The 26,710-nt window shown below is 48.8% G+C and overlaps 1 protein-coding gene across 3 annotated transcripts in view; it reads right to left on the minus strand.

Annotated features, from left to right (window-relative positions):
• Positions 1-11,312: 11,312 nt before the first annotated feature.
• The window catches only part of USP10 (ubiquitin specific peptidase 10), a 74,914-nt gene continuing 59,516 nt past the window's right edge, over positions 11,313-26,710 (minus strand). For all 3 annotated transcript variants that reach the window (XM_035024673.1, XM_035024674.1, XM_035024672.1), the window contains 6 exons: positions 24,417-24,516; positions 23,287-23,464; positions 20,491-20,656; positions 17,434-17,578; positions 15,573-15,638; positions 11,313-12,341 (listed from right to left, as the gene is read on the minus strand). In XM_035024673.1, coding sequence (XP_034880564.1) covers positions 12,154-12,341; positions 15,573-15,638; positions 17,434-17,578; positions 20,491-20,656; positions 23,287-23,464; positions 24,417-24,516 — 843 coding nt within the window. In that variant the 3' untranslated portion in view covers positions 11,313-12,153. The remainder of the gene's footprint in view (positions 12,342-15,572; positions 15,639-17,433; positions 17,579-20,490; positions 20,657-23,286; positions 23,465-24,416; positions 24,517-26,710) is intronic.

Genomic DNA, 26,710 nt, shown 5'->3' on the forward strand with positions numbered 1-26,710 from the left:
CCCTGCTCCACGGGAAGCCTGCTTCTCCCTCTCACACACCCCTTGCTTGTGTTCCCTCTCTTGCTGTCTCTCTCTCTGTCAAATAAATAAATAAAATCTTAAAAAAAAAAAAAAAATAGAGATTCCCGGCTGTGCATGCTCGACCCAAGGGCATTCGCTCCCTGGATAAGTCACGCTCTGTTAGCAAGCTCAAGGAAGGATATAATAAAGGTGAGAGGCAAAAATCAATGACATTGAAAACAGAAAAATGGAGGAAAGCAATGAAACCAGAAACTGGTACTTCAAAAAGACCAACAAAATTTGACAGACCTCTAGCACGATTGATCAAAAAAGAGAGAGAGAGGAGAGAGAGAGAGGAAGGAAGACACACAAAACCAATATCCAGAATAAAAAGGAGCTATGACCAGACCACACAGACACCAACAGGCTAATGAAGTTAATAGTTTGAGCACCTCTGTGCATATAAACTCAACAACACAGATGAATGAGAAAGTTTCCTGATAAACCACAGATGACCAGAACTCATCCAAGATGAGACAGACTATCCAAGAGTCCTCTATCTACTAAAGAAATTGAACTTGTTGTTAAAAACCTTCCAGGGGCACCTGGATGGTTCAGTCAGTTAGGCATCTGACTCTTGATCTCAGCGCCGGTCTTGATCTCAGGGTCATGGGTTCACGTCCCGGGTTGAAAAATAAAAAATAAAAATTAAAAAAAAACTTTCCAAACAAGAAATCTTCAGGCCCAGATGGTTTTACTGGTGAATTGTACTAAATGTTTGTAGAAGAAACAACACCAATCCTACATAGTGTCTTGCAGAAAATGAAAGAGGAAGAAATCCTTATCAATTCATTTTATGAGACCAGTATTATTCTGATACCCAAACCATATGCAGACAGTACAAGAAATGTGTACAGACCAGGAACATAGACACAAAAATCATCAACAGATATTAGCAAATTGAATCCAGCAATATATAAAAAAATATACCATGACCAAATGGTGTTTATCCCAGGAATGCATGGCTGTGAAGTATTTAAATTTTATTTTTAAAAAAGTATTTACTCAATCAGCATACTCCATCATATTAACAGACTAAAAAAGAAAGAACACATGATCATATCAAAATTGGTGCAGAAAAACATTTGACAAAATTCAACATCCATTCATGACAAAAATGCTCAGAAAACTGATAGAAAAGGGAACTTCCTTAATTTGACAATGGACATCTACAAAAATTCCTTAGCTAGCATTATAACTGATGAAGAAAGACCAAATTACCTCCCTTAAGACTGGAAACAAAGCAAGTATATATATTCTTACCATATTCCTTTGCTACATTTTACTGGAAGGCCTAACCAGTGAGATATTCCAAGAAAAGGAAATCACTAGCATACAGACTAGAAAAGAAGAAAAAGAACTATCCCCCTTTGCATACATCATCATCTATGTAGAGAATTTTAAGTAACCTATAAATGGATAGAATTAATGAGATTAGCAAGGCCACAGGATATAAGGTCAACATATAAAATTCAATCATATTTCTGATTAAACAACTAATAGCACAAATAGATAACTAACAGCAGAAATCCTGAAAATAATACCCTGTACAATTGCTCCTCCAAAATGAAATACTTAGGTATAAATCTAACTAAACTTGTACATGACTTGTAGGTTTCATCAAGTGCCAATGAAAGAAATTTTTAAAAAGGCCTAAATAAAGTGAGAGAGATACTGTGTGTATGGATGGACTGGAAGATTCAATGTAATTAAGTTACAAATTCTCCCCAAACTGATCTCTAAGTCTTGACACATTTCCAAACAAAATTCCAGCACACCTTTTGTAGACAGAGGCAAGCTGAAACATGTGGAAACCAAAGGACCCGGAAGACAGAAAAAAATTTTGAGAAAGAGTAAGACTGAACTCACCCTGCACAGTCTGCCCTTCTCTGGGCTCTCCCACCCCCAGCTCCTGTCCTGTGACCCGAGCACTCACGCTGCGTCCTTCCCACTCCCTGGGCCCAGCGTCCTCCCAATGACCGTGAACTCATCAAAATGGTCAAAATTCAAGGTTGTCCAAATTCTCACCTCCCTTCACTTCTGATCTCCCCGCAACTACAAACCAAATTTAAATACCTGGCATGGAGTTGGTGCTCAATAATGGTTTGAAGAATGAATAAATATACTTAAAACTGACCCAAGATCTGATTCTGGTACTGGTTAATAGTGACTTCAGGCAAGTATTTTTTTTGGTAGTGGGGGAGGCTGGTTTATGATGATGGAGAGATTGGCCAGGGCAGCGAGACCCTCAGACCCCATCTGTACCAGTACAAATCCTCAGTACAGATGTCTCCTTATCCATTTACAGTACTAAGAATAGACTGGCAAAGCCCCTATAGACATAGTTATTAAGTATCAATTAGGATTCAGGCTGGAACCATCCAGGGTTTGGAAAATTTTTCAGATTACTTTCCAAGTGTTTGATGAAACCCCAAAGATATTTTTCCCAGGCATACTTTCCCCAGAAGTTGGAAACCCATAAGTATTTAAAGGAGAATTTAATCCTTAAGTTTAGGCTTTGTTTGTGCTGAGCTCATCCCAACAGAATGGCACACGATGCCCAGCAGGCTCGCACGCCCCATATTTGAAACGTGCAATTAGACACTTGCGCTTCGGATGCACACAGTGAATCCCATGGTCCTTCTCAAACCGGGACTTGAATTCCAAGAGGGTGTAGACTTGGCAGATGTGCTCCTCAATTACTGGAATCAAAAGAAGCCCCTTGGGTTGCAACAAAACCAAACTGCAGGTCTCGGGGAACCAGGACCCTTTGTCTTCAGGAAGTGGAGGACGGCGGGGGGCTCCAGCCATCCTGGGCTGGCAACTCAAGCTCAAGACAAAGTATTTTAAACTTAGAAAGGAAAGGGGCACCTGGGTGGCTCAGTCAGTGAACCATCTGCCTTCAGCTCAGGTCATAATCCCACGGTCCTGGGAAGGGGTCCCACACTGGGCTCCCTGCTCAGCGGGGAGCCTGCTTCTCCTCTCCCTCTCCACCTGCTTGTGTGCTCTGTCTGTGTGTCAAATAAATAAATAAAACCTTTAAAAAAAATTAAATAACCTTAGAAAGTAAAAAACACCCATTGGGGAAAACTCGGAATACACATACAGATAGATTTTAAAAAGCAACCTACAAAGACAAGCAGTGGTGATGGTTTTAGACGAGGGTTATTTGCTTTTAGGGTTTTGCCCTGGGCTTTGGGAACTGGCTCTGAGGGTGGCAAGTGTGTCTCTGAAAGGGGTGGTGCAGCTACCCGAGCATCGGCGTGGGCCCCTCTGGGAAAGCTGTAGGCACAGGAGATGGGCGGGGCCGCCCTCCTGGTGGGCAGCGGGATGGTGAGCTGGCCGGCCTTGTCACTCATGCAAACTTCATCCACGGTAAGCAGACACCACTCTCTGCCCATCCCCCAGAGGCTGTGACACCGGGGTGGGAGTCAAGCACAGGACAGACGAGCTATGCCACCACGGACTGAATGTGGGGACTCTGCAAAGCCCCGCTAGCTAAGCTTCATTTTCCTTGTTTTCGAACGGGACGAATCCTGCCCCACCACCCCTAAGGATTAGGAAGATGTGTGTCAAGACTCAGTGTCACCTGGTTAGCCTGGCATCCGATTACTCAGCACGCCTTCAAAAAATGGTAAACAGGAAGAAAAGGGTTTTATGTTGTTCTGAGCTATGAGACTTTATCCTTTGGAGAATAACTTGGGAGTGGACACAGCATTATTAAAACTGGCACACTCTGGATATATTCCTGTGACCTTAAATCCTCCTACTGTGAATTTCAACACAAAGTGACTTTGAGCACATCAGAAGGGTTGCGTTAACCCTGCAGCGCGTTTAAAATCGGGACGAGAGCTCCCACGACTGGCATCCTCTCTCATGGCAGGGAGGAATAAAGATCGGTATAACTATTCTGGAAAACTGTGCGGCGTTGTCCACAAACGCTCAACACAGGCCTACCCTAAGACCCTGCACTTCCCCTCCCGAGTGCACACCCCGGAGAAACAAGCGCACACACGTATGGAAGACAAGGAGGAGACTCTGCAGAGCTCTGGGCACCCCTCCGTCAACAACACATGCACCCATACGCCGCGGTCCGGTTACACCGTGGAATACTACTCAGTGATGAAAAGGGGCAAGCGACTGGAACCAACCACCGTGTGGGTTAATTTTAGAGAAATAACATCAGGTAAAAGAAGACATGAAGAGTGCATACCCTGTGATGGCATTTACAGGAAGTCCCAAACAGCCAAAACTGTCTCCGGCAGCAGTCCTTGCCCAGGGGTGACTGGGGCCGTGGAGAGAGACATGTGGGGGTGTCACAGCAGGAAGGGGTTCTGGAAGCCGGATGCTAAGCCCCCTGCAATGCACGGGATGGCCGGGCCACAGAGGCCCCACGTGCCCACAGTGTCCAGCCTGAGAGCCCAGGGGAGCCCTGGGGAGCTGGAGCAGCTCAACACGTCCACATGGGTGTGTGAATAGGCAAGAAGCCACAGAGCGGCACGTTTCCAGGCGATGCGCCCTGCCGCGAGTGAGCCCTCCCTCCCTCTCCAGTGCCACACAGCCTGGCCGTCGCCCCCACTTAAGTAGGACGGGACATTTCAGTCAATGTATCACTTTGACTCAAGTGAAATTAAAGGGCTGGGTTTTCGGGTATTCCAAGGCAAACACGAACCATATGAACATGTAGACTCACGGTAGCCACTTGGTTCTCTTTCTCAATATTTTCCAAACCACGGCCGTCGCAACAAAGCACAGAGGCGTCTGGAGTTGACGCTCCCCCCACCCCAAGATTTTATTGCTCTGGCACCATCGCCTGGGAGAGCTCATCATTTCCGTGAAAGGGGGGCCTGCCCCCCCAATTCCTGCTCAACCAGCCGCAAACCTGCTCAGGGGTGTCCGCGCTCGGCGGGGGCAGTGTTGAAAGATGTAGTGTGGGTCATCTGCTCAGTGGGCCGGGAGGTCACTTCAAAAGGGCCGGCTTGCAGTGCAAGTCCTGAGCCATGACTTAATCCCATCCAGTCCGGGCAAGAGTGGGCCAGCGATGCGCCTGCCAGACCCTGCAAGGAGGTCCTGCTGGGGCCACCGCTCCAGGAAGAGAACACTGAGGCTCTGACCGGGGAGCCGTCCACCCCATTGATTCTCATTTTTTTTCGGTGAATTTTATTTTCCCTTTGATTCCTATTATATACGGCCACCGTTAGGACTGACACCAACACACTAGAAGGGTTTGGTTGTGGGAGAACACTCAGGAGTCAGAGTAAACGTGGGTTCTTTGGGCACTGGGGACAGAAACAACTCCGTGCCCCAAGAAGAGAAATCAGGCAACCACTTGCTTGTGAACAATGAGCGTGCTTGCGGGCCAAGGAGATGGACACCTCCAAATTTCTAAAATCAGTTTCTAAAATGCAAACCATTCTTCAGACACTGAGACTTCCAGAATTCAAATAAGCTGTTTCCAGGAGAAATCATGATGGGTGAGGCTCTCACCTGCAGAGATTAGGGGATTAGGGCAAAGGAAGCTGGTTGCAGCGGCTGGTGGCGACCACCACAGCCCAGCGCTATGACCCGCAGTCATGGTCAGCACCCCTGGGCCCATGCCCCTGCCAGCCTCGGTGCCCGTACCCCTCTCCTCCGCCCTCTCTCCTCCCCTGCATCTCCTCTCCCTTCCCACAGCCTCACCACCCCTTCTGTGCCCTTAATTGGTCCCAAAACAGAACTAAAGCACATTTTAAACAGCTGTGTTTATAGAACGAAATGCGTGCTTTCTTCTTGTCGTAAGTGTTGCGTTGAAGATCTTTATTTATTTGAAAACAAATCTTTGGTTGGACTAGTCTTTGGTTTATTTTTCCTGTACTCTAGTGACCCTGAGTTGTTGTTTTTTTTTCTTAAGTCCCCTTAGAGCTATAAAGAAGAGTAGACATAAAAAAATAAAACCCAAGGCATGTGTGCAGCCGGCCCTTGACTCTGCCTCTGAACCAAAGAAAGGCAGTGGGGACAATAAACTTCCGACGGAGTTCAGGACGACTTCCCCGAGGCAGTCTGTGATGGGGTTGCCCACCACCCACTCACGCTGGTTTTTTTAGTGGAAATCTGGCCAGCCGCAAACGTCTCTCCACCCTGGTGGGCCGTGACCAGCAGGAGACCCCGCCCAGCTGTCTGGGTTGAACAAACAGAAGCATCCAAAACGGACAAGACGGCAGAATTCAGATGAGGGACCAAGGAAGCAGAGTCAAAGTGGGAGGCAGGTCAAAGGCAGAAGTGCAAAGGTGAGCTATGAGCAACGAGGCCCCAGCCGGCAGCCCTGCAATGACACCAGGAGGGCTACCAGCGTCCGGGGCTGCTGACCCCAGGGCCATGCTGGGAGAGCACATCTATTAACCGGCCTAATCCTGTCCCTGATGCAACGTGGCAGTGTCACCCCTGGCCATTTCCGACCAGATGCTGGGCCAGCTCCCCAAGGTCAGCAACTGGTTAGTGCAGGGGAGTTTGGAAACAGGCTGTGTGGCCTCAGTACCCTTTTTATCGTCGTTACTTTGTTGCTTTTGTTTTAATCGCTACAAGCATGGAGAGCTCACGCACATGTTCCCTTCCGTTCTGCGGCAATATCCACGGGCCTCTGCCACTCCAGTTTACTCCTGGGGGCTGAGCTCAGTAAAGCAGGGCAGGCCGCAGGGACGGGGCCGGGAGCACCTGCACACAGCACAGACTGGAGCCAGCCCCACTGGTGCCAACTCCCCAGCCACACGAGGCAGATACAGACATACTCAAGGGGGCGCCAGAGGGCCAACCGCCTGCAAAGAGCTCAGAAGCAGGCCTGGTCCCCAGCAAGTCTGAGCTACCACGGACATCTTAAATAGGAACGAAACCAAGCCCTGCGCCAAAGGAGAATCTGTGTGCTTGAGAGGGAGGGCAGGCGGGGATGCCGGAGAGAGGTGCTGAGGGCACGGCAAGCAGGAGCACCCAAGGGGGACCACAGAGGACGCTGCGGAGACGTGCTAGTCCCGGCACCTTGGGGGGGGGTCCCCGTCCGCAGCCCAGATGGCGGCTCCATCTAAGTCCGCGCCTCTCGTACTGGGCGGCAGGGTGCATTTAAAGCCACAGGAAATGGGACAGCCTCCTAGAAAGCACATGTTACTCACTGCCAAGTTAATTTACACCTTTCCAAAATGAGAACGCATCTTCTGTCACTGCATCACCCGCTCGGAGGGCTCACGTGCGGGCCTCAGGTGGGAGGGTGGGCATCTGCTGGGAAGCTGGGGCACCAGCTTATTCTCCGGAGCGCACGGGAGGATGCCACTCCAAGCTGCATGTGGTGAAGGAAAGCAGGAAGCACGTCCAGCCCTGCAGGGGTCAGAGGCTACCTAGACAGCCGTCAATAGAGGGCTCCCTGCGCCAACAGACACACAGCTCCGGTGCAGAGGTCCAGCTAATGAATGAGGAGGGTCAGTGCTCAGGTCAGCAAGTGAATCCACATCTTACACAAGGGGCTTTCAGTCTTTTTTTAAAGCAGAGAAACAGTTTTTTCTTAAATCACAAAAAGAATCCCAAAATTTTCAGAAAATACACGAAGAGGTTTGCTTTCTTTGAAGGACAGCGGGGAAACCCAACGTCCATTCAGCAGACCCAATCCCAGAATCTTGGGTGATCCCGAACACTGAAAAAACCATGCAGATGGCCGGGCAGCAGAGACCAAAACACCTTCCCGGTGCGTTAAAATGCTAAAAAAAAAAAAGACAGGACAAAACCAGTGTTGAGGTTTCTCTGGTTCCCAAATGTGCTGTGAGCAACATGGGCATTCCTAAGCCCGTCCGGGAACTCTTCAAATGTACACTTTTATTTCGTTGAGTAAACGAAGCTACCCCAATATTTTGTTAGAAAACAAACAAGAAACTTCTCCAACAAATGACAAGACAAAGGGCAAGCCCTTAAATGGGAATCTCGAAGAAAGTAGAGTCTATAAACAAATGAGAGTATCTTCAGCACTATCACTCGGCGTGGAGTCCTACAGCTGGAACACAGCACTGCACAAATACCATGGCCGTCAGGACCGAGTGCATTTCCTTTCATGCACACACAGCGATTTAAAAGCGTGCTTGACCGTTATTTCTCCAAGGAAAGATGACTTGACAAAATGCTCGTGTTCAGCAAATCAGGACTTAGCAAATGATCCCAATTACGACCAGCGAACGGCAAGAGACAACCAAGTCTGAGAAACAGAATGCGTGTGCAACTCAGAGAGAACCGCACGGAACAAATCCTCTGGAGGAAGGCCCCCCCTTCCCCGCCCCCTCACCAGCTACCCCGGGGTGCCCCTCCTTGGGGGGGCACGCAGACAAGGAAGTGAAAGACTGCGCCAGGGGACGAAGCACTTGGGTGCTGGTTCATCGTTTACTCCTCAAAATTCATAACAAACATCCCCACAGAGTGAAGCCGGGCTATGAGGTCAATTTCATGTTTCAAGCAAATAAATTTTTCTCCAAAAGATATAAATAAGATGGGAAGGGCTAGTCCAGAAGATGAATACCAACACTTAAGGAAAAAACCCTAGCAAGCAAGAGAAAAGGCTGGCTTAAGAAAAGCCATGCCAGCTTAGCAATGTACTTGACTGGTTTTAAATGAAAAACATGATGTCCCGTGTAGAGTTGGCTGTGAGCATGTGGTCTTGCTGGTCACTAGCTATTTTTTTAAAAGTCACATTTTTAAATGTTTTCCAAGTCCAGTGACCCTCAGGAAATTGGTGAAATGAGCACGGTCTTCACTAGGGAAAGTCAACAAGCATTAACAGGAAAGCCGGGGCTATTCTGTCCGGTCCTGAGGAACTAAACAGACCATGAGATATCCATATATCCACACTGATAATGCAACTCACTGATAATGCACGTTGGTTGGACAGCTGTGCAGTACTTAAACCACTGGTTTATTTGCTTAACCCAAAGCATCCCACTTTGATTGCAATCTTAGCTTCCTAACCAGTTGGCCTGGTCAAATGCAAGCAGCCTATGGGAGCAATAAACAGAAATTTCCACGAAGGGAAAGACAGAAGAAGGTGCGTCTGCTGATCATAAAGTTCCTGCTCATGGGGCCCACGAATCAGACCATGAGGATGTGACTAACTGCGCTGAGAAATGAAAGCAGAATGCTTCCATAAGCCACCTGGGCAACTGAACTGCGTTATTACAAACAGGGCGATGGATGAGATGACCACCATTTCTCATTCGGAATGGAACCCACAGTACAGGGTGCGCTTTTCTTGGCTACTGGGCAAACACACTAACCAGATAAACTTCGGTACATTCTTCCCTGTAAGAGAACTTCCAAGTCATGTTAGTGATCATTCACACATTAAAGAAAAGCCTCCCTGTAATACACTTCCAACAGTTCCCTAGCATTCACATTGGTTTAAAAGATGCCTATAAAGACAAAGTCATATGCTCATGTAGGAAAATCACTTAATCTCTATCCCCAGCACCAAGGTTAATGGTCCAAGTTCTAAGTGTAAATGACCTACAACCTGGGAAAGAGTCTATGAAACTTACAGAAATACTAAACATTGCAGCATAAAATACTGAACGCTGAGTTCAAAATCTCAAGAACAGATAACACGTGGATAACAATTCACTTAGGACCCTAGAAAATGTTGGATTTGCTACAATGATCTTGTTCTCTATCCAGGGGCCAATTATTCACTCCAGGGACAAAATGAGAACTCTTGATTCCGAGCCAACGTCCCCTTGCGACATATTCTTGTCTGCAGCCGGGTGTGCTGATCCAAGCAGAGAGAATAGGGGAGCTCCACCTGTCTCACACACTTACGATCTGAGGAGGTAGGTGTTAGGTGCGAGGTTACACATGCCACCTCCTTCAAACAAAGCTAGCGCTTATCTTAAACAAAGGACGTATGCACACAAAGGGTAACGGAGGAGCCCTTTGCTGGCTACCAGAAGGCTGAACTGAAAAGTCCGGATTCCCATACGGGGCAGCAACCTCCAGAGGGAATGTGGTATTGCTACACGTTGCACACGGACCAAGATGCCCAGGGCCCCACTGGACTAATTCGTCTCCGCCACTCTTGAGATCTTTCAAAGTTTCTCAACACCTCAGTCGTTTCCAGTGGATTTTGGCCTAGATGAAATGTATGCCTTAGCAACCTAAAGATTCCGTAGAAACCCGTCAATGGTACTTGAGGGGACATTCTCTCATCTAGACACATAGGATGTGTTCTGAGACTTGGAAGCAGGTATCAACAAGGATGTTCTTTCACCTCCTGTTCCAGATTCCTGTGAAAAGGCATTCTCAGATCAGAGGGCCTTGTTCTTGAGAGGGCACCCAGTCCGACTTACAGGGGACAGTCCAGCGACAGAGCCACTGACCCTGCTAGAGGTGAAGGACCAGCACAGTTTAGAGGCGAGGTGTGTACTGGGAGAGGTAAGCCATTTGCACAGCAAGGACACGACCTGGATCACAGTATCACCACCCAGAGCTCAACGAAGTGCTCCAACCAAGGTAGAGCTCAATGTCATCTTTGGCTGAGTTACTGCTGGTAGGGGGTTGCTTCCCCCAAAGTGAATCTGGACTCCACACACCATGTGTTCCTAAGAGCCTAACTATAACTTATAAGTCAGCCAAACAAATCAGATTAGGGTGACAACAGGTGAGTGGGCTAAGTGGACAGTGTTAGGACTGTGACTTTAAGAGTAAGCTATGAATGCGGTGGCACAAGGCGATGATTAAGAACACCAGCTGCTCAAAGAGGAGCTTGGGGAAAAGGCTTGCTTGTCTGCGGATCCCAGTACATTACCGTGAATTGTCTGCACGGGCTGGAAGCGGGGGCCCCCCAGGCCCGAGAGCCACTATGGGTGGCCTGACAGCACGTGGCCCCTCTCCTCCCCAACTCTTCTGTCTGGAAAGGCTTCCTTTCCACAACCCAAGGGTAGTGCCGAGTCGCTGCCAAGATGCCCGAGCAGCATGATGTTCAGCTGTGATCTGAGGCCACCACTCTGGGAATGCTGACCGCGGTGGGGGCCAGGAACAGCGCAGGGACACTTTACCTCCCCTGTCCTGCTACTGGAAGATTCAAAAACTCCATCTCCCCAAATCACTAGTTACTAACATTGGAGATATTAAGCGAGCACAACCCGAGTCTCGGTTCATCTGGTTGGAGGGCTCGCTGTAATTCTGGGGGTGGCCTCGCGCCCCCCGGAACTCCAGCGACAGGAAGAGGCATCTGCAGTCAAAGAAACACCACACACAGCTTTAAACCAACTTTGTGATTTTTATTGATGGGCGACAACTTCTGTACTCCTAGAGATCACTAAACTGTGTACAATTAGAGACGCAGCGTTATAGAAGAGCAGACAGCAGAATTAAACAGAGCGACTTAGGGAAGTGTCAATCTTCATTATTTTGCCCATTGTTCATTACGTGTTCACAGAGGCATGAATGCAATTTGAAATCTTTTAATAGCAATAAAGTTTACAATCACCCATCTATGTGGACTAACATCTTAACTCCAAACATCTGATCTGCACTGTGTACGTAAGCAGCTTCTCATCGCACAATTATTAAAATGTACTTTCCTGTTAGGAACCAGCAACTTACTCTTTGTATTTACGTTTCTTTTGCAGTAAGAACTATTTCTTCTCTGATAACTGGCTCGTTTTTATTGTTTATCAAAAACTAAAGGGTGGGAAGGAAAGTGTGATGGATTAAAAAATTTATTTTTTTAAGGAAAGATAAAATTCATTTTCACAAATTTACAAGTGTTGCTGGTGCAGGATTTATTCTACTAAGCAATTAGAATGGGAATCAAATGCAAGTCCCCCTTCTTACTCAGGAATCAGCATTATTTCAGAAACATGGGTTTTGTGTATTTTCTTAAATCAAGCGACAGTCTGTTTGAACCGAATGATTTTGATTTGGAAGGTAGACGTCAACGCGAACTCTTGCGCACAAACCCCGAGGCGTCTGCTCTCCATTCTAGCCCATTTCTGCAAAGGAGGAAGAGTTTCTCTCTAGAGAGCCGCTAAAGAGAGGGAGGAAGTCAGAGGGAGTCGGTGTCTGCAAGCGGGCGTCGGGCACACAGCGCGCAGGCGGCTACAGCAGGTCCACACGGCGGTAATACAGGAGGTAGGCTGTGCGCTCCGCGGTGGGCTTCACCACCTGGTACTGGTTGATCACCTTGACCGCCTGGTCATCGATGCGCAGCCAGCCGTTGAGGCCGATCTGGAAGACATCCGTGGTGTAGTGGCCGCCCGTCGCACTGCTGCCATGGTGGTAGACCACTGCAAGAGAGGCCCACGGACGCCCCGGTGAGGGAACCGCACCCCAGCAGCCGATGGCGCCCGCCTGACTCGCCCCCAAGGCCACTGCATGTGACACCCCTCACCGAGGCAGGCGGGACACAGAGACGTACGTCACTACACAAAGTTATGTCACATAATCAAAAACTCCGCACGGTTTACAAGATAAAGTCACACGCATGTATCTCAATGAGGTTTTAAAAATGTTTAATGCCTCACAAACACAAGAGACGCCAGCTCGGTGGGGCTGTCCCACCATTTCGTGTCCACTGCTGATGAGAGCACACGGGGACAGAGCGCGAAAGACCCCCCAGCCCCACACACCGACCAAGCCCCAGAAACGCCACCCAGAGACCCAAAACGCTCGTGCCCTCGATCTAGCCAATCCTACTTCTGGACGGCTCTAAAGAGAGCATGTGAATCTCGGACAAAGAGGTCATAATGGTGAAAAAACAGAGAAACCTAAATACTTGAACTAGAAGGAATAATTAGCGGATTTGATCACAATAAGATGGACAGAGAGAGGGACTGGGGACATAGGAGTATGCTTGTGGAAAAAAACAATGAAAAACCGAGAACCCCAGCATTTCTGTGACTGTCGTTACAGTGAGTGGACCGCACCATCTCGGGAGGGACAGCAGGGCTGTGACGTGGGCAGCCCCACCAACACGGCACTAGTCATCACCCTTTTTCCTTTTAAAAAACGTTCTAATTTTCTCGGTCTTAACAAATAATGCCAAAATAATAATAAAAAATACCAGTTTTTATCTATTTAAAAAAAAATTCTGTAATTCAATCAAGAAGCTTTAGTCAAAGGCCTAACACACAACCACTGGAAGCTGCAGTCGAGTCACCTAAAGACGCCAAAGGCTGCATCCTCCCCTCCATGAGGAGGGGCGCCGAGGGGCCCAGGCAGCAGTCAGGAGCCTGGGTGAGGGAAACAGCCGGGGGGCCAGCAATGTGGCCGGGCGAGCTGGGTGCCACCACCAGGGGCAAAAAGGACAGGCACGTGGAGAGGCACAGTACTTAGGTGGCGGGAACATCACTGGGCTCTGGTGGCCGTGGTCACTCCTCAGGAGGACCCAGCCAGCTCCGGGCCTGTGGCCACCGCTGGTGGGAGGACAGCCCCTCTGGCAAAGCAGCCTCTGGGGGCTCAGAGGACGCCACGGCTCTAGCCCTGGGCATCCCCGTGACAAACACGACTGGCCACCCGAGGGCGGAAGACTGCAGGCCAACCAGGCAGGAAACCAGCAGCAGGACCAGCACAGGCACTGCTGGTCACAGTGATCAAACAGCCATCAAGGGCGTGGAGGAGGCTCGACACGAGCAGTCCCCCTGACCCCAAACCTGCTTTAGGGCTTTCGTTCTGCATCTTCCCAAGACCTATGTGACTTGGGCAAGAGTTATATAAAGTGACCGATCAGTGGGATTTAAAGGACCTGTGGTTTAACTCATCTGTATTTCCTTCCAGACCCTTCCATTCGAAAACCTCCAGAGCAGGCACGGCACACGGCTGGGGTCTCGGAAGCGGCAGCCCCGTGACCAGGAAGGTGCACCAGGACTGCAGGTGAGCCCCTGACCGAACGGGCCTGGGCAGCACCGTACTCATCTGCTCTCTCGGTCCCGCAATCAAAATCATTTGCACCAAGTGCTTCCTTACCCACCTTTTACAGAAAATTCCAATCAACTGAATCCAGTGCCCTTATTTCTGAGATCAGAAGCTGTGAGAGGAGGAATCAGGAATGCAAGTGACAGCCCCAGTTCAGATGCTGGGCCACGGCCGGCAGGCGGAACAGGACCACACTGGGGCTCCTTGAGCAGGAGACGGGGGATTCCTGCACCTCGCCCTGGATCATCAGCCTTCCCTGGCAATGGCCTCGAGGGGCAGAGCAGCAGGGAGGCAGCAAAGCAGCACTTCATTTCCCCCTGGGACCTCGGTGCCAAGCTCCCTGAGCGGGCCAGACCCTAGGGCTCCTCCGGCCCCAGAGGCAGTCTGCAGAGCCTGAGCGCCAGCCAACGTGGCACGGCTTCCATGACAAGGCAGGGCAAGGGAAGGGCTGGAGACACCGCAGGAGTGGGTGGCCACCCTGTCAGGGGAGGACCCATGATCAGCTGCCTTGGGGGAGAAGACAAAGTCAAGGGCAGAGCTGCAGGAAGAAAGACCCGACCGGGCCCAACCCCTCCCAGTGCAGCAGACACCTCACCCACTGATCAGGGCCCAACCCAACTTCCTAAACACGCAGGAGGGACCGGCGGTTGCAGGGTGAAGCCCGGCCATGCCACCGTGGATCAGAGCGGAGAGTGTGTCTCTCAGAATTTGGGTTTCTTGTTTTGGAAGATGGGGACACCACCACACATCTCTCAGGATAGCTGCGAGGAATAAATGAGATACTACAAAAAAAAGGTACCTAGTAGCAGAAAGGTTCAATAAAAGTGTGAGGGTCAATGAACGGTCATGTTATTTTAAATTACAAACAGGCTCACCAAAGGCAGCACAAAAGGAAGGATAACAAAGCAGTTAGAAAATTCTAATAAAAAAGGCCAGAAAGCACACGCAGTTGTTGCAAACGGTGACTACTAAAAGAGACATAAAGCCTCAAAGGCCCAGAGGACTCAGGCTATAAAAGAGAAAGGAAGGCAGAAGGAAGGACACAAGGTGCCACGGGAAGCGCTGGGCCAGGAGGTAAGAGGTGTCAGGGTCCCCAGTTCTGGGGCTGGGGTTGCCATCGCCCCCCTCGGAGGGCTCTGAGCCGGGGTGTGGCAGCCCAGGAGCCCGGGCGAGCCAGCGCAGTGCAGGAGATCATCCGGCGGAGCATCCGTGTGGGACCCGCTCTCCTGACCTAACGAGGCCGCTGCACGGTACCGCCCCGACAGGCAGCACCCCCCCAGGCACCGCGACTGCCGCGGCAAAGGTCGCACCCTCAAACTGCCAGCCCGGTGGCCTCACACTTGCCCCTCTGATTCAAAGACAGATACGATGCTAAACGAGGACTGGATTCACTTAGAGCCAAAAGGATATTCTGTCGAATTTCAAGCACCGGATTGTCAGGACAAACACACATTTTCAAAAGATATATGGACTTAGCGAGCCCCATAGGGACAGCAGTAGAGAAGTCTATTCTCTGTGTTAGGTGGTATTATAGTAAAACTGTGCCTGGGCATAAGCCCTTTTATCACTGCTTTAGTAAGGAAATAAGAGACAAATTTACTTACCTGCAAACAGCCTATAGGTTCTGTGGCATTTAAAATTCTTATTTTTAACCCCTGGAGAAAGCAGTTCTGAAAAACAAAATACCAACAGCTGTAGTCTATAAAAGCACTTGAAGAAAGGCTCAGAGTGACAGAAGCAGAGGTGACAACAGTCCCCACTCACACGCACCACCCGGCAGACCAGGAAAACAAAACCCACGGCCTCCCCTCATGTACGCAGGCCCTGCCCTTGGGGGGCCGGCTGGGCAGTGCAGCCACGCACGTCCCCAGCAACCAGTGGGGAAGAAAGAGAAGAAATACACTGAGCCCACTGAGCTCATGCTAGAAGCCCCTTAGAAGCAGATATTCTCAACTGGAAAAGAATAACGCTGCCCACTTTGCAACAAAACAAAATAGCCCCAGGAAACCTAAGAACTGAAATATTTTATACATGAGTCAGACCACAAAACTTCCACTGTGTGAGAGTCAGATGGTCTCTCCAAAGAGGCACTGGTCCACCAGCTGGGCAGGCAGGCAGCCCTGTCCTCGGGGCCCCGGGGCCCCGGGGCGCCCTGAAGGAGTAGCACACCTGCAGACGGACCCCTGTCACCGCCGTTACCACCGGCCCCTCTCATCCCCCACCCACAACCCACACCAGGGCCTCTGGTTCTCCCTCAGCTCATTTCTCTTTCTAGAAAGCATTTAAAGTGGCAGCTGACACAAAAACACACATAACCAGCAAGAACAGATCTGTAAGTAAAATCCGTGTAGTCAGTCCAAACAGTCACTCTGGGCATGAGGGGAGATGCAAGAGCGTGGGGCACAGGATGCCCGCTGGGCTGGGTGCGTGCTCCCCATTCCCTGACAGACAAGGCAAAACAGCAGACGACTCAGTGTGTGGCTCTCAGCTGGCCCTGCTTCCCCTTCCTGGTTCTCAAATGGGATCAGGAAAACAGGCTGCCTACGGACGAAGCAGCTCCACGAGTGAAGGTAGGAGGGACAGCCCGGCCCAGGGGGTCGGAGCCGCCAGCTGCAGACCGGCTGCGGAAATGCAGCGTCCCTGCCTGGGCTCAGGCGAGGCCGGCTAGCCCCAGTTCTAGAGTCACTGGGCCCGGGAAGGAGTGGAGCGTGGTCGTGCTGTGCGGTGGGGATGGGAGGGGTGGGGAAGGCAACAGCTTCCTTCCTCGGCAAAACCCAGGGATGACGTCCCACAACCTCTTTCCCGTTTTCCACACTCCTCGCTATTTTGAGATCTGCCTCCAGCTTGTTCCCAATCAAGCCCAGGACTGCACGGCACCTTTTTCACAAATCCCGAAGCTTTCAAGCAAAGTTTTCCTTCAAGCTGCGCTTTTACCAAGACAATCTGAACTTGGTGCTCTGGTCAAAAGGCGTCGAGGCTGCTGAGCCCCGGTTACCTGTAGAGACTTGTGGCTGACAGAATGCCACAGACCTGACCCTGTGTCACTGCAACGAGAGGCTGGGAGGAACCCCCAGGGGCCTATGGGCAACATTCTCTCACTTCACTGAAAAAGCTTATTTCACCAGGCTTGGCGGGAGGTGTTAATACTTAGTATAAAGAAAATGATTTTGTACCACTAATCCATAAAATGTTTCTAAAAAACGATGCTCATTTTGATGGACAAAATCTCTACTTTTCTAATCTAGTAAGATTATATGGCTTATTCATTTTTGCCTTTATTTTTCAAGAGCTACTTTGGTGCCAATTTTAATACAGAGGTCTGTTATAAACCAAGAAACATAAAACCAGAAAGCCCTAAAAGAGAACTTCCTTACTCTCGACATTATACAGAAACACTAAGTGCCAAGTTCACAGATTCCCGGGACAACTGTCACCATGAATGCTTTCGCCTTGCATGTCTGTTACCTTTACTGATTTCCAAGTCCACAGGATATTCAATATTTTTGATGAGCTTCTGGCATCCACCAGTCTTCTCGTAAACAAACCGTTTGAGGTGCAGCACCAGAACAGGGGGCAGCTTCTCCAGAGTCACTCTGCGACTTATCTCCACCTGAGGCACAAAGCAGAGCAGGACCCACGGCGCCTTACTTCACGCAGCAGCAGACGCATGTCCGTCACACAAGGATCCTCTCTGAGAGCACTGCTCAATCCTTGCTGGGTCGAGGGAGCTCCTGAAAATCTAACATTCTGCTAAGAGGCCTTCTGAAAGCTACTAACATTCCTCTTAGAAAAAGGCAAACATCCCTTTAAACACAACTGCAGATGACCCCATGGATCCCTGAGCCCATGTGTGAACTCCACATTAAGAACCTTTGCTCAAAAAAAAAAAAAGAACCTTTGCTCTGTGACATTCATGACGAATTGGCACAAAAATTAAAAAGCTAAGTTAGCAGCAGTACTTTACATTATGTATGTATTAACACGCTTTTTAGTAAGTCCCGTAGCATTAATCAAACTGAGGCCAGAGTGTTTCTCAAGTGTTCTAAATAACCCAAAAGCCATCTCTTCTAACCATTAGTTTTACAAGTTCCAGTTTTATTTATATGCTCCTTATATGCTTTCACAGGTCTAACAAATGCTGCTTTTCATTAAAACGCATCCTCACAAACAATTTATTCCCTTTATTTACTGTTCTTTGTACTTATAAACCCTTTGATGTTTCCTGTATTTACATGAAGAATACTTTTGATAGAAATAGTTGTTTGAGTCACAATCCAAAAGATAACAGCATAGATAAAAAAACAAGAAAGCCTTCAGAAAACCACATACCCATCTGGCTGGAGGTGTCTTAATGGGCACCTGGCTTCCCACCCAGACTCTGATCCCAGGTGTGGGACCACCCAACACGCCTCCAGATTCCCATCCTGAGTCTGTACCCTGGTGTCTCCACACCCAACAAGAACGTGTGAATGATGGAAAAGTGTGGCTACAGCTCAAGAGTTAAAAACCAGGATTCTGACAAGTGGACTCCAGCTTCCTCATTTGTGAATCGAGAGTTGGACGAATGTGTCTCTGGGATGCTTCTCAGTGTTGGCAACCCAGGATTCTGACCTCAAGCTTTCAGGCAACTCATTAAGTGGCTAATCTGAAATTCTTCCATGTGTTTTGGGTTTCCAGACAAACTGACACACACTATTCTTCGCCCAACAAAACCAGACCTTTTCTACACAGCAAGTATTTTGTATAATCATGTTTTCCCATGGACCTTCATCGTGTGTTCCCACAGCAAAAAATCTTATGACCTTAAAATATAAATATATTAAACTGGGTATTTTAAAAAGTAAATTTAAAGAAATCACATTCCAGAAAATGTGATACTTGCTCTTTCCAGATATCCCCACCCCATATGAACTGTCCAAAATCTTCCTTTCTCAAACATCTGCTTTTCTGAGTGTTCTTGCTCTTGATCTGGTAACACACCACCATTACGGAGCTGGGACAGCCCATTTTCTTCCTCAAGGCTCCACTGAAATGCCTCTTCTTTCCTGCATCCTTCCTCCACCTGCCATCTAGAATAAGCCACCTCTTCCTCACGCTCTCCACCTCTATCTCATCTGCACCCTCCCCGACGTCCACAGCTAACTGCAGCAAGAGTGAGAGGAAAACCGCCACGTGAGGGGGCTTTCCTGGCAGCCCGGGAAAGGCAGAAAGCCGCCTGCGGGAGGAGCGCCCACCGCCCACCCCCCCCCCACAGGAGCCCACAGGAGAGCAAGCGAGAAGAGAGGCACGGGGGCCAGGACAGCGACACCACCTCTGGGGCCACAGCTGCCATAGAATGAGCCAAGTACACAACTCAGCCACACGAACCAACCTCCCTGAAAACAAATACCCACTCTCTCTAAGTTCCACCGCCAGACTCAGCTTATTCACTTAAGCCAAGTGCCAAGATTCTGTCTCTCACTCCTACCACTTTTATTTTTTAAACAAAAGCGCCCGTGGGAAGCAAGTCAGAAAACATGGTGGAGGATTAGGCATAACTATGTGTGGATCTCCCAGGAGGCTGGCTTGATCAGTCCAAGCAGGAGGCCCCAGAGGGACCGAAGGGTCTCCATGTCCTCCTCCGCTCTGCTCTCCCAGTGTGAGCCACTCGGCCACGGGAGGCCCACTGAGCTCCATAAGGTGCTGGCAGCAACCACTCTTCGTGCACCTTCAGCTGCCACACAGTCTCCTTACAGCAAGCTCCCTAGGGACACGAGGGACTGTTCACACAAGCGCTGCCCCTAGCTAGCCTGCAGTGCCCTCCCAGTACGTTTTTCTGCATTCACCAGCACCATCTCAGCAGAGAAGACCCCCCTGACCAGAGTGGAAAACAGGCGTCAGCTGGTACATCTGGACCCCAGGAGCCAGTAACCTCTCCGAGAGCAGAATATTCTCCCCGTCTCCTGACTCGGCTGACAAGTACACCCCATGAGACTATCTGCTTCCCTTGACTGCTGAACACCTTTTAGTGTTTGAGTCTTTTAACTCAGACTTTTATCCTTTTCAGATCAAATGAAAGACTAACAGGCATGAAAACAGCTACTTTCTATTTGTTGATGTCCCTGAAGACCTAACATCAAATGCAAAATAGCTATGTCTGGAATCCCTTTTCTCTCCTAACTAATCTCGGGAAACTGAGCTCTATGACATCAGGGATGTAAAGAAGCTATTTGGCCTCTGTTACAGGTAGTACTGATTTTTTCCATATCATGATTAGACTACCAGAAAATTAAATGTACCTCAGGATAAATAATCCCAACGATCATTACCTCGGGTTACATGGTTTGGAGGTAAAGGAGGTTGCAAGGAGCATCTGTTTCAACCATTTCATTCTAAAAATGTGTAAACTTTCAGTCCAAAACAGTTAAGCAACGGGGTTAAGAGGCAGAATGCAAAAGCACTTCTCCTCGCTCTTACTTCTGCGCTCTTTCCACCACGCCAGAGTGCCTCAGCACAAACGTTCAACATCAACTATTAGTATACCTCTTGTTTGGTTTTTGTGGTATAACCCTGGACAGATTCTCTTGCGACCAAGCTCTCCAATGCATCCTGGACCGTCCGGATCCTGTCAGACTGGATGTCCAGCTGCAAGGTGAAGAATGGCTGCAAAGTGGCCGACTCCTTTGAACTCTGCTGGTAAACCACAGACCTAAGAGGCAGAAACAAAAACAGAACACTGTTAAGAGACCACTCCTTCCCATTCTCCGTTAAGATGAGCCAGCAGGAGAAGAGGCATTAACTGAAAACGAGATTGCTCAGAATCATTTTCAGAAAACCAGAGAGAACAAAAAAGACAAAAATATACTGAATTTAAAAATAATCCTGCTAAATACCACCTCCTAAGTGTTTCTAGCAACTATCCACCAGCTGATCATTCTCCCAGCACAAGCTCGCTGGAAGAAAACATAGTTCATCTTCCCAATTCCTTCATCTCCACTCCAGACTTTATTTCACACACCAGTCAGTAAATGCGCCTATCCTGCCATGGCCTCGAAATGCTGACACACTCCATTTTCTCAAAGTATCATAGCCCGTTCTAATAAAACAGAGGAAACCCCAAGGTAAACAGAGTATTTTTAATGGCACTTTTCCCCTACAAAAATGACTTACAAAAGAAGAGGAGTAGGGTGTGTATAATAAAAAATAAGTTAACATTCCAGGAAACAAGGCTACCTACCACCCTCAAGAAGAAGGGTGCCAATTCAACCTTGTTTTTCTTAGCTGGTTTTTCATTTCACTTTTCTTTTTCTAAGTTTTTCTGAGTAAAACTTGTGTGCTCGGCCCATCTCTCATTTAGCCCCAGCAAGGAAACATTCCAGGAGCTCAACAAGGAATTCCATTTCTGCAGTCTGAGTGACCTAGTTTACGAACAGAATCAAATGGGTGTGCGTGGGTATTGAGGCTTTATGGAGCAGATGCCGTGAAGAGCAAGCTGAAGGGCATCCCGTTCACACGCTGCTCTCCTAAAGCGCGGTGTTAGGATGCACCGTGACGCGCCCTCCCTTCGAGTGTCCGGACGTGGGAGCAACGGCCACTCCGTTGGTTCCAAGAGCGGCAGTGGGAGCAGAAGGCACTAAAACTGGTGAAGGAATCAAGAGGCGGTCCTCTTGACTCCAGTGGCCTGGACTTTTATTCCGTGGCTGAGGGGAAAGGTGAAGAAAGGTGCTGCTTTTTCTGGGGGAAGTGAAAACCCACCCAAAGAGGGTGAATTTTAAAAGAAAAACCTTCCAGCTGTCTGAACAAGGAAGCGCTTCCTGATGGCTACTGCACACAGGAGAGAAGTTTCCTAAATTATAAAAAATAATTCCTACTTTTGCTTTATCGTTTCTCAAAAGTATCAACAATCAATTTCAACATAAAAAGACCACTGAGGCTAGAGGCCTGGGAGAGCCATGCAGGCCAAGCTAGAAATTTCTCCAAAGTGGATTCTGGTTTTTCCTACGGGTTATTTTCAAACACGTGTAGGCTCTTCGGGAATGTTGGCCTCAGTGGCCTTGCAATTTTGATACCCTACCTATGCGCGGGTCTGGCGCTGCTCTTCTACCCACCGGGCTGTTCCTTCAGCCTCTCTCCCGTCCCTAAGGGACCAGCCCACGAATGCTAACATCCGAGGTCTAATGCAGGGCTAAGGGCACAGGACGGCCTCCTCTCACTGCTGTTGCCTGACCTGGATCCCTGCTTCCCTTCCCGAAACGGCCCAGCCCGAGGAATCGCATCTGGCAAAGGCAAGTTACAGCGGGAGCAGTCAGGGGCTGGGCGTTTCCCCAGAGCACACCTGACCACAAGGCTGACGTGCAGAGTCCAGAACAGAAAGGGGCCCGCAGGCTCTAGCGCACACCGAAGAGCACAGAAACGACTCGTTCAGGGTGACAAGGTGGCATAACTGGCTTCTGAATCCCATCCGACACAGCAGCACCGACTGGCCTGTGAAGGAGCCAGTGGACACGCTGAGGTCTTATTAGCCTACTGAAAGGGGCTCAACCTAAGTTGTATCAGAGCAGAGAGAGACTGAACTAACTTTCCATGCCTTGGAAAGGGTGTTACTTCTTTTGGATACAAAGCATTTGGGACAAGCGAAGACTGAGTCTCATTAAAAAACCACCCTTGTAGGATACAACACGAGGCCTTCCGAGAGGAAATCCTGCCCTAACAAGGCCCTCTGGGACTTGGGATGACTGAACCGCCTTGGAGACGGCCCCCACGCTCCTGAGTCCCACATCACGGTGGTCCTGAACAGCTCTAATGCAATCAAATAAAAGCCTTCCAGAAGGATGTCATGGAAGAGCAAGGAGCAGCTGGTTTACGGGAACTGGGACAGAGGAAGGGCCCAGGCACTCCAGGAGGTCCCATGTGCCCCTTTATGTAGAACTATCTCCCTCCACACTCCCTTACCTTTCTAGCTCCCTTGGTTCTGGCGCCTAATATTCCTCCAGTCAGACACAAAACATGTATTTCAACTTAACAAGTCTTTCTCTTCCTACCTAGCGGTGAGCAGCTGGCCTGAGGGAATGTAGGGCTGACTGAGGGAGGGAGCAGGGGTGACGGCGGCCGCCGAGCCCTGGGGGCCAGCGCCCTGTGCCGAGGTGCCGTGCGGGGCGGGAGCAGGGAAAGCACCAGGCAGGAGAAGCACAGGGAAGTCCAGGGACAGAGCGGGCACAGAGGCGTAAAGGCAAGCCATCGAGTCCAAAATTTCTTAGACACGTCTTACACCTTCCCCCTTCAGTAAACGGCCAAACCCTGAAAAAGGCAACCACTAAAGTATTCCAGAAAAGCATAAACCTGATGTGTCCACCAAAAATGCCAGTGATTGGGGTCTGAACAAACTCCGCATGGCGAGTGACTGAAGTCTTATTTCTGGGGCCCACTTGCTCCCATTCGTCCTCACTTCCTTCGCCTGGTTCTTCCTGCTCGTCTTCATTCACTAAGTGGCTTTTGGGTCCATTGGAAATGGTGAGTTCTGAAAAGGAGACAGTTCGCTTAAGCTACCATCAGCAACAATAACAGCAAAAAAATGTTTTAAAGAAAGGTTCTACATAAGCCACCTGCACAGAGTTGGCTTTAAAAGTGAAATCAGGGTGTGTCCTACATTCAGAACAAATGCAGCACGTACATCCGCTGGACCCCTGGTTGCATTAACCACCAAAGACAGCGTGCTTAGAACTGAGAAATCTGAAGGTGCACTGGAAAGTAGGCATTACTGTGTAATCAAAGCCAGTTTTCCTAATTCGGTAAGGGGCTTTGGTCATGCGGGAGAGCATCCTCATCCTCAGGAAATGCATGCTTTGGCATTTAGGGGCAAACTGGTATCTGCAACTTAATTTGTGTCACTCAGGAAACTGTGTGTGGGGACAGAGAGACAGACAAAGCATGACATGTTAGCAGACGCAGAACCCAGTGCTCATACAGGTATTCACCAACTATTCTCCCAGCTTTTCTGGATGTCTCATCATTTTCCTAATTAAGAGTTGAAGGGAAAAAAGCAAAGGTTCTGGATATATTTTAATTTATCCAAGTAGAACATTCACAATGGCCCATAAAGTAAGCAATGTAAAGATACCAGACTCGCCCTAGTGAGAAGGTGACTCAAAGGGTCAATGACCGGGGTGGGGGGAAAGTAATGTACTACATGAGCAGGTGACATCTGTTCAAAAGGAATTTTTTTTTTTTTTGAAAGATTTTATTTATTTGACAGAGACAGACACAGCGAGAGAGAGAGAACACAAGCAGGGGGAGTGGGAGAGGGTTCCTGCCGAGCAGGGAGCACAACACGGGGCTCGATCCCAGGACCCTGGGACCATGACCTGAGCCGAAGGCAGACGCTTAACGACTGAGCCACCCAGGTGCCCCTCAAAAGGAATTCTTAAGGAAAGGTTCTCACACAGTTTTGTGGCAAATAGACCACAACCTACTTTCATTATTTGGTGACAGGAGTTTCTTTAGGTTCAGCATTTCCTCATGAAGTCCATTTAGAATGAAGCCTAAGTACTCCTCAGCATCTTCTTGTCGACCCTGAAAAGGCCAGACGTGAGCACATTAATTTTAACTGATCACCATGCAAGGACTGCAGGGAATATTATACCTGCATATTCAGACTAGGTCTCCTCTTAAATTTTCAACAAGATTTAATGTAAAGTGTTTCCCAAAATCATATTAGCTCTCCTTTGGACCACTGAAATGGGTAGGCTGAGCAGTAGGAGGATTGGGGAGGGGACGGGGGGAGAGACAGGTACACCTTTATGTCTGAGTATAGAATGAGCAGGGATTTTTATTGGGTTTTTTTTTGTATTTTTGAAATTTTCTACAATAAATATGTATTACCTATCTGATAAAAAAAAGTTATTAAACAGATGCTCTCTTGTTGATATGAAATAGAAGAACAGGAACTAGAGGTCTAGGGCCACCTCACTGCACAACCCCAGGGAGTTGTGAATAGCAGCCCTGTGTGTCTCCTTCTATTTTTGATGATGGGCAACTATAGGGGAAAGGACCCAAATTATATGTGAAAAGCTCTATTGATTCGAAGATTTAACTAAGAGTTGTATACACACATACACACACACCAGCAAAATCATTTATAGATGAGTCATGCAACAGTCACATATTTGTCTTATAATCTTGGGATTAGTTCCCATTTCATTCTTTGGAGAATAACCACATGTTCCAAGGATTTTCAAAGTCGTCTTCGTGCGGTCTCCAGGTCTATTTGTTCCACCTAGAACTGCAGCTCTAAACAGACAGCAGATGTTCAGCGTTGAGTACGCCCCGCGTATGTGCAAAAGGGCAGAAACTGGCTAGCTCAAGAAGCAGAAAGGGTTGACACAGCAGGCACGAGGCTACGGTTCTTGGCAAGGCCTGCTTGCTGGGTTGGTCCCTGGTGGGCATCTGGGAAGTTGGATCTGGGGAGGGATTTCCCCCCCCCATTCCAAGAAGTGAAAAGGGACTATGCCAAAATGGCGCAGTGTGGTTTATGGTGCACACCTGTTTTCCCTCTGCAAGTACGGAATTTTGGTGTGTGCTAGGCAGAGGATGCCTACGTGACCAGCCCTCGGTAAAACCCCTGGGAGTCTCCCATGTGCTTCCACAGCAGACATTTTCACATGGCTGTCACACATTGATGCTGAGAAATTAAGTGCATTCTCCTGCTGCACCGGGAGAGGAGTTTCAAGGTTTCCCATGGACGTCGGACCTTGCTTTAGTGTCCCTGCACTAAATCCTGTGAGAACAGCCTCTGAGTCCTGTGAGTCCTTCCATCAAAGCACTAAATCGGAGGGTGGTGTGGGGGACCCAACAGAGCCAATATTCATGTAACTCTGAAAGACACCTCTCTCCATGACCGTAACTTCGGAGCAGGATTTCGGTGGGGCTTGACCACAGGATGCCCCCTAAAATTCACTGCTTTACCTCCGCCTCCACCTGAGCTGGACGGCCCTCCTCTGGCTTCTAAAGCATCAGTGTCTGCATCTATTTTAGTACTTCTCTTGCGGGTCTGTTTTCTTGGATGATAGATCTAATTCCCTTATTGGACAGGTGAGGTCTTTGAGGGCAGAGGGCACAGTTTAATCCATTTCTGCACTGCTAACATTCTATACTTTTCTCACTACCTGGGAAACGTAAATTTCGAGCTAAGCACCAACAGCTACGACAGGAGCAGTAAAGCATCCCCAGTGGTACCCCGCTGCACTGTCCTGGCCATTCACCCTTCCTCAGAACAAGGAGCTTCAGTATTGCTTTACTCAGCTTTAACGCAATTGTTTTGACGATTTTTCTCTCTGAATAATTTCCCTAGACATCATTTCAAATGCTTATACTGACTCATCACAATCTCTACGCAGACCTCCTTGGCCCTCGGTCCCATGCCTTCAGGAGCAAAGTGTATGACCACAGATGTAGATGAAAGAGGCAAGGAGCTACTAGAAACGTGTGAGTATGATGAAGCCCTAGCTCTCCTTAAGGCTGCCACGATTCCAGGCCCAATGACCAAGCTCTAAGAGGCAGCGCAGTGCTTAAGGAGCTGACTGTAACGCCAGGCTCTGTACTGAGGAGCTGTGTGACCTTGGACAAGGATCTCACTTTTCTCAAATGTAACAAGGAGACAACCATACTTTACTCAAGGGTTAATTAAGTAAGCTAACATATGAAAAGAACTTACAAGAGTACTTGGTGCACAGTAAATGACGCATGAGCTGGCCCCGATGATATTTTT

This window comes from Mirounga leonina, unplaced genomic scaffold, assembly GCF_011800145.1.
Source record: "Mirounga leonina isolate KUSES-001 unplaced genomic scaffold, KU_Mleo_1.0 Mir_180, whole genome shotgun sequence".
Classification (NCBI taxonomy): domain Eukaryota; kingdom Metazoa; phylum Chordata; class Mammalia; order Carnivora; family Phocidae; genus Mirounga; species Mirounga leonina.